Source organism: Thalia democratica, chromosome 4, assembly GCF_965202585.1.
Source record: "Thalia democratica chromosome 4, ktThaDemo2.hap1.1, whole genome shotgun sequence".
Taxonomy (NCBI): domain Eukaryota; kingdom Metazoa; phylum Chordata; class Thaliacea; order Salpida; family Salpidae; genus Thalia; species Thalia democratica.
Genome location: NC_139168.1, coordinates 57,115,069 through 57,123,130, shown reverse-complemented (window position 1 = coordinate 57,123,130; position 8,062 = coordinate 57,115,069). Strand labels below are relative to the sequence as shown.

The following is an 8,062-nucleotide window of genomic DNA, read 5'->3' as shown; positions in this document are numbered from 1 at the left end:
TACTTTTAATAAGTTTTCTAAACTATCAAAATACTGCCTATACTAATTTTTAAATAGTTTTTACAAGTTGATTCTACTTGAACAGTTCCAATTTTAAATACACTGAATAATTATTGTCTAAAACAGGCTAGACTAATAACATACAAATAGGAATGACTACTGAAGATATATTATTTGGTTGCACTACGTAAGTTTGATTGAAAATCAAGCATTTGAAAGTTTGTATACTGAATTTCGAGTGTTTTTTATTTAATTTATAAATACCTAAACAATTAAACTATAACAGTTTTTAGTGCTACTAAATAAAATAAAATTATTAACAAAAAATCAATTGAGTTTCGTATGGAAGTAGCTGTTTTTTAATTGTCTACCCTTAATATTTTTAAACTATTGACAAAATTAACCTAAAACTAAAATAATAATATACTAATTAGTAGCAATAGTTTATTTAATAAATGTCTACGTTATTATTTAGTGAATTTTTTTTAACATTCGTGTTTATTTCTTAGTTCTGTAAAATTTATTAGCTTGCTTGTGCATACTTCTAATATTTTCACGTTCCATAGTTTGAGAACAACTAAATTAAATATAAACAATAAAGTAACTATTTTATCGTCATATTTAATTTTATTGTAACTATTAAAAAAGTTTAGTCTTAACTTTGTGCTTTAAACATAATAACTTCAACAGAGCAGTAACATGTGTAGGAATGGTTGGGATCGGTGCGACTACTGATTATAAAATAGTTTTAAAGTACCTAAAAAACCCAACAGCTTATATAACTGGGATTATTATTCAACTTATTTTTGTTCCACGTAAGTTATAAAGTTGTGTTTTCTTGTTTTAAGCATTTAAGTTTTAAAGTATTAAAACAATTTTTTTTTATACTGCTTTAGTTAGTTCCAAAAATTAAGTATAAACTTCATTCTAAACATATAAACGTGTCCTAAGAAAATCTTTTACAGTTCTTGCATGGGCTCTAACAGAAATTTTCCAGCTAGACCAGTATAGACAGCTTGCTTTTATGATACAAGGTTGCTCTCCCGGTGGATCCACTAGCAACTTGGTTGTTTTTTGGATGGGAGGTATCGTCGACCTTAGGTAATCACATTACAGTGTTCAAAAAAAGACTTATAAAGTCTTAACTTTCTATAAACAGTTTTAACACCGTAGTAACTGAGCTATAAAGCTAAATTTTGATGGAATTGATTTAATTATGTAATTTAAATTTTTTCGTGTTTTATAAGCTGTTACAGTAGCTTAAAAATATAATGACACTGGTTATTAAATAGTTACTTGTTGGTAGATTTTATAGGAATATAAATGTACAGCTACATTATTCAAAAGGTAGTACTGGACAAGTTATATTCTAAAACTTATCATTTTTGAATTACTGGGGTCGATACTTTTTGCCATGTAAGATTTTAGATAGGCAGTTTAGTTGTAGGCTTTCAAAATTTTTTCTTGCTTTTGATAAAATTTACAAATAAAACATATTTTTGCTTTGTTTTTTATTATCTCGTGTTTTATTCTTTACTTTAATAAGATAAAAGTATACTTAAAATAAATACTGTGTGTACTTACAAAATAGCTTCACTGAGTTTTGGACAATTGGTAAACAAATTAACCAAGTCTTCATAAATTATAAATTGATACATACTAAAAAAAATCTTATATGATGATTTTAATTGTACTGATAATGGACAACAACAAAATATATACATAAATCATTTACCACAAAAAATATTAGAACTGGAAGCTTACTAAAGAACTTTCTTATATAAGTAAAAAAAAAACCTTTATTAGGTAGTACTGATAACACTAAAGATATTTGAAGTTTTGGTAGTAACTAATCTAGTACTAGTATACTCTTTTAATATATTTTTAATCAAAACTTATGAGGCTTTATTGATGAAAAAATTGTAAAAAAATACAGGTTAGCCATTAATTTAGTTTTCTAGTTTTAAATATACTTAGTTTATAAAAATGCTTAGTGATTAAACTTTTAAAGTTGTATTATAAAATTAAAAAAAAAAGATTTTTATCTTATTTTAATAATCCAATAAACTTCAAAATATAAACTTGTTTTAACTGTAATATAAATTTTGTCAAAAAGGTAATAAAACAACTTAAAACCTTATTGTTACTATTTTAAAAACGTTTTAAACAATTAAAAGTACATTAACTAAAAGATAAATATTAAATAAAATGTAAAAAGTCAGGATTACATAAATACTTATAACAATAAAATACTAAAAAAGTATTTGAAACATGGATAAATAGATTTATCATAAAACTATTTTCGTTTATCTAATCGTGTAAATATTCATTTTTTCGTTAACTTAAACTATTTTTGTTGTACATATCTACATATATTAATGAGTATTGTTTTAAAGCGTTGCTATGACCGGAACAACAACTATTCTTTCGTTAGGGACCATGCCGTTTTGGTTGTGGTTATTTTCATTTGTAAGCAATCCAGGAAAAGGTCTATTAATTCCTTTCAATACGTTAGGTATGTAGTTTTTATGTTATAGCTTTAAAGTTAGTTTTAGCAAGTAAACTTTAATTTCAATAGATTGTTAACCTTGAAAAAAAGGTGTAATAAGTTGTCAATATCTTAAATAACTTCAATGCCAGCTTTAATATATCAGCTCCATTAATGTTTAATAATGGATTTCTAAAACTTACAAAAGGAAAAGCATTATAAATGAAAAATAGAGGTTTAAAAGATTTTTGAACAAAATTTTAGGAATAACACTTGGATCACTCCTACCACCAATAATAATTGGAATGGTGATAAATACCAAAGCATCAGAGAGATGGAGAACTATTGTGTCAAAAGTAATTTTTTATAATACAGAGTATACAAAAAGCTGCTACATTTCAATGTAGTTGTGACAAAAAATGTACTAAATAATACTTATCAATTGTTTTTAAAAGAAGAAATAAACAAATCTGAACCAATAAAGTTAAAATAAGTTACAAGTTCTAACATACAAATGCTGATAATAACTTTTTGTTAGGTTTAGAAATTATTTTAATTTCTGTTATAAGCAGTAAAACAAGTAGGAAATATTGTATAATATTTTACACAACTTGTTTCGGTACTACATATTACTATCATGTGTATTCAAGACGTTATATTAATTTCTATTTGTAATATACTAAAACTAAACTAATGAAGGTTTGTATTTGGTTTGGATCTATTGGTGTATTAGTATTAACAATTGTTGGAACTATTGTTAGAAACCTAACTTGGATCATTACTTGGCAAACTATAATGGTAAGTTAGTAGAGGTTTTACTTTTTTTTAAACCTAAATACTAAAAATAAAACTAATAGCGGTTTGAAATTTGAAAATTCATATAGATTTCAATTTTTTGATTTTGTAATTCTTAGAATTAAAAAAAAACTATAAGAGATACTCGTTTTGATTTGTTAGTCTAATAAAGTAACTCGTTAAAAATAATATAAACTAAAGTAAAGTTATTCTTTACTTTTTTAATAGTTGATAAATAAAATGTTATTTAAGTTACTTGGTTGTGAGATGATTTTATAACTATATAAAAAAATTGATTATAGAGACTATTTCATTTGTGCTATATATATTATTTTAACTTATTCATACCATTTGTAATTTCTGAAAATTTATTTTTTATTTTTTTATTTTACTTATATACAAGCGAGTTGTAAACTTGTTCGAAAGATAAAACTTAGCTTTAAAAGTCTAAATTAGTAACTTCAAAATATTTTTAGTGTCTGATTCTGATGCCTTTAGCTGGTTTTGTTATGGGATACTTGATTACTATGTTGCCTTTTTTAAAACTAAGTAGAAGAGTTCGTAGGACCGTATCAACAGAAGTAGCACTTCAAAATGTGCAAGTAGCTGCTTCAGTCATACAAGGGTCTTTTGCAGACCCAAGCCAAAGAGGTATCCTCGGAGTGATGGTAGCAATCCCACTACTTTTTTACATTTTTCAAGTTGCATATTCTTTAATTTTCGTTGTTGGGTACAAAGTTGCAGTAAGAAAGGTGATTTTTAGTTAATTTCTAAGTAGCGTGCGTACTTATAATAAATACTACAATTTTCTTATGTTAGGTAAATTGGTTTTTATAGAAACTTTTTAAGCAAATACTTTTGTTAGTCAAATCTTTAAAACTTATGCTATTTGTTTTACAATTTAAATAACTTCGTATTTTTCTAAAACACATTTTAAAAGATTATCTAAATATCAAAAACTTTACAAAGATACCGTTAATTTTTTTGTCTTTTAAACATTAACTTTTTATACTTACTAGAAAAAATATCTTTTTTGTTATAGAAGTATGTAAAGAAACTAAAAAAAATTTAAGGGATTTTTTGCAAATGAAATACGGGAAATTGAGTTAGAACGTAAAGAAAACCAAGTAGAGCCAGAAGATAGAAAATCGACTACAATTGAAAACGAAAATGCTTTATATTTACCAGAGGAAAAAATTAACGACTGTAATGCTGTTTCGTATAATAAAAGTGAAAAACTATGATGAAAAAATTCATTATTATCACTAGTATAAATTACAACTTAACATACTAAACAAAAATGATTTAGTCTTAAAAACAAAAAAAAAACAAATTAAAATTATTAAAAGTTTGAGTTAAGTAATTAGTACATAATCTATACACAGTTAATACTATCAGTCTTTTTTTTTAAGTTTCCGTTTTTTAATCAAAAGAAAGAGGCGTTTGTTTTGTTTACGTTTTTAAATTAAAAGGGCGTAATTTTTAACTTAAGTATTTATGTATTATATACTTTTATAAAGATGAACTAACACTCTTTACCTAAATTTTACAAAGGTGGTTTAGACTCTTTATTTTTATAAATTATATTTAGATTTTAGATTTTAAATCTTAAGTTTTCCATTTACTAAAATGAATTGTGAAAATTATAAATTGTCTTCTTACTATGTAATAATTCAATAAACAAATTATTTTTTGACAAATTTAACGTTGATGTATTTTTTTTAGTATAATTTTGATAAAGTGAAATAGTCAGTAAAATAACTAGTAATACTTGTGACAATATACTTATTTTTTGTAATTTTGCTAAAAGCAGGTAACTAAAAGCTTCATGACATTTTCAGTTTAGAATTTAAGATTTAAAAGATAATAAGATATAGAAAACATAAACAACTTTATACTCACAATAGCTTACATTAACGTTTATGAAAAACTGCACGTAAGCCACAACATTAGTAATTTTTTTTTAAACTTTTATTTTTTTGGTGATTTTGTATTTTATTTTTTATTTTGGGCGGTAAATTTAAAGATATCTAGTATAAATTGTACAAATTCTAAAGTATTATTTTATTGTGCATTTACTTTTAGAGAGAGGTGTACATTTTAAACAAAGGTTTTCATTTCAACTACTTTCATGAATAATGATGTAACAATTGGTTATACACTATATTCTAAAGTGTAAGCAAAATACTTTAAACATCGTTAAAAAATATTTTTAATAACTAAATCATAATAGCTTTAATACTTAAAAATAGTCAAATAGTAATGAATATATAAGAAATATCATATTGCTTATTAACTTCAAAGAAAGTTTATTGTAAAATTGCTAAAAGTTGCACATTATATTGTTATTGAAAGACAAAAACGCTCAAAAAGTTTTGTCCAAGAACCTAGTGCACGAAAAAACTTTTCGGTTATCGAGTCATACACCAGAACAGTTTAACGTCAGCGAACTTTTAACGTTTTAGCTTTAACAATTAGCTTTAACATTAGCAAACTAAGATACACTTAATTTTTTTTTTGGTTGGTAAATTATTATTTTTTTTGTCTCTTGTTGTATTACTTATTATAAAAACGATCATTAAGCAGTTGTAGATAAAGTTTAAACTATTCAGCATTAGAGTGAAATATTTTTAAACAAATTTTATGTGTTAAATGCACAATACTCTATATAGGTAAATAATTTAAGAAACTTTTTTAAGTAGTAGTGGAATTACATAAACACAAAATCAAACCAAATAAGTAGAACTTTGAGTAACCTAACTAGTAAAAGCAAATATATGCGTACATTTCTAGAAAGGTTTTAAAAGAATACTGAAGATACTATTATAAAAAGTATTTGTTTAATTTTTTTTTTCATTTTATTTACAAGACTTTTAATTCTTTATTAAGGTACTGAGATATTGCTTAAATACAAATATAAGATAGTTTACAACAGTTTTTAGCTTGTTTTACTTATAATCGTTTTATAATTTTCGATACACTATTTTTATTTAAATTCTATATAATGAAAAAAAAAAAGAAAGTTCTAAATACTACATAGAAATTTTTTTTTATAAAAATACTAGAAATAAAATAAAATATTTTTCAGCTGCCCTCAGCAATGAAAACACTATAAATTATCTAGTTATTTGTTTAAGTTTTAATATATATGATAACTATTAATCGGAAACCTACTTTACTCTATGAGTCTGACCATTATTTAAAAAATAACAACAGCTATTAAATAATGAATTTAGGTAGTTCAGCCTGTAAAGCTAACAATCGATCAAAAATTAAAATGATAAAAGGTAACAGTAAATTTTCAAAAATATATTTTATTCAAAAGTATGTACATACAAACAATTTATTTTTAAAATACTTAATAAGTTTTTTACAGTATTATTTTAAATAAAATTCCAAGTTAAAAACTTATCCGTTTTAAATTAAAAAAAATATATAATAAAGTTTAAGTATACGTAATGTCACGTTTGTAATACATTAATGAGCTAACTGTATTACTAATATGTTTGTCATTTTATAAATATAACAGTTTGTTGTGTATTTTTTATTTTGTCTTATTTTGTTTCAATTTTTTGTTTTATCTTAGCTGTGTGTTTTTTAAAATTAAATTTGATAAATCAGTTGTTTGCAAAATATTTCTTTTTTTGTTAACTTCTATACCAAAGCAAGTTAAAGTTTACAAATTTTAAAATATCCTAGAAAATTAGTTTTTTTTTAATATGTATAAGTTTATAAACAAAAGGTTCTATAGGAAATCTACTTAATAGTTGAATACGTAAGTAAATATATAAAACTTAAATAATACTTTTAAATACATACTTAGAACTTTATGTTCAAAGTAACGAAATAAATCAAACTTCTGTAAAATCTAAAAATACCAAGTTCTAAAAACTAATAAGGTGATAAAAATTCTGTTAGAAAACGAATAATATTGCAAAAAGTTTAAGGACTAGGGGGGGGTCCACTTTGTTTTTTACAACTTGATCTTATTTTGTAGAATTTAATCTGAGCTATCAGACACTTTTAACCGCTTAAAAAAACTCAAAGTAACTTTTGAGATATAAGCTTACAAAGAAAGGGCGTTCAATAGGTTCCTTATGGAAGGCGAAAACTAAAAATGCGAAAAAAGACTATTTCACTAAAAATCTATCTCCTCCTTCATTTTTTGAGTAATTTTTCTCAAATTTTTACAGAATGTGTATCATTAAACTTTAAAGAGGTCTATTGTAGGAATTTTTTAAATTTTGAGTAAAAAAAAAATTATCGTCAAAAAACTACCCTTTTTTTTATTTTTTATGGATAAAATTTTTATTTTTTAAAATTTCTAAAATTCCAACATTCAGATTCTTCAAAATATTAAAAGGAATATTTCCTGAAAATTTGAAGAAGATTGCTTGAAAAATGAAGGAGGAGATAGATTTTTAGTGAATTTTTAGATTTCCGAGAAAATTGACCCCAAAAAATCTGCGGTCCATACGTTTGTATCGGAAACGTTTTACAAAAAAATAAAATATCTCAAAGTTTAAATGATATTTTTGAATTCTATAAAAACAGGCTTGTAGTTTGTATCTAAAGCTTTCATATAAAAGCCTAAGTTAATTTTTGTAAAAAAAAAAAGTCGGACCCCCCCCCCTATGGCCTTAATTTCATTAAAAGTTGTATAAATCTAAAAAGACCAAACAAAACATTAAATTACTATAATATACATATATATATCTTTTAACTATCTAAAGTAAATTAATTTAGCAATTTTTAATACAAAACAAATTGGTTAAAAAA

The 8,062-nt window shown here is 23.7% G+C and overlaps 1 protein-coding gene across 1 annotated transcript; it reads left to right on the top strand.

Moving 5' to 3' along the window:
- Nucleotides 1-709: 709 nt before the first annotated feature.
- On the top strand, nucleotides 710-4,527 carry LOC145833460 (ileal sodium/bile acid cotransporter-like). Its single transcript, XM_082940636.1, has 7 exons — nucleotides 710-815; nucleotides 966-1,101; nucleotides 2,397-2,515; nucleotides 2,753-2,844; nucleotides 3,188-3,286; nucleotides 3,760-4,035; nucleotides 4,357-4,527. Exons 1-7 carry the CDS (start codon nucleotides 710-712, stop codon nucleotides 4,525-4,527), a joined length of 999 nt encoding a protein of 332 aa, XP_082796762.1.
- Nucleotides 4,528-8,062: the final 3,535 nt, after the last annotated feature.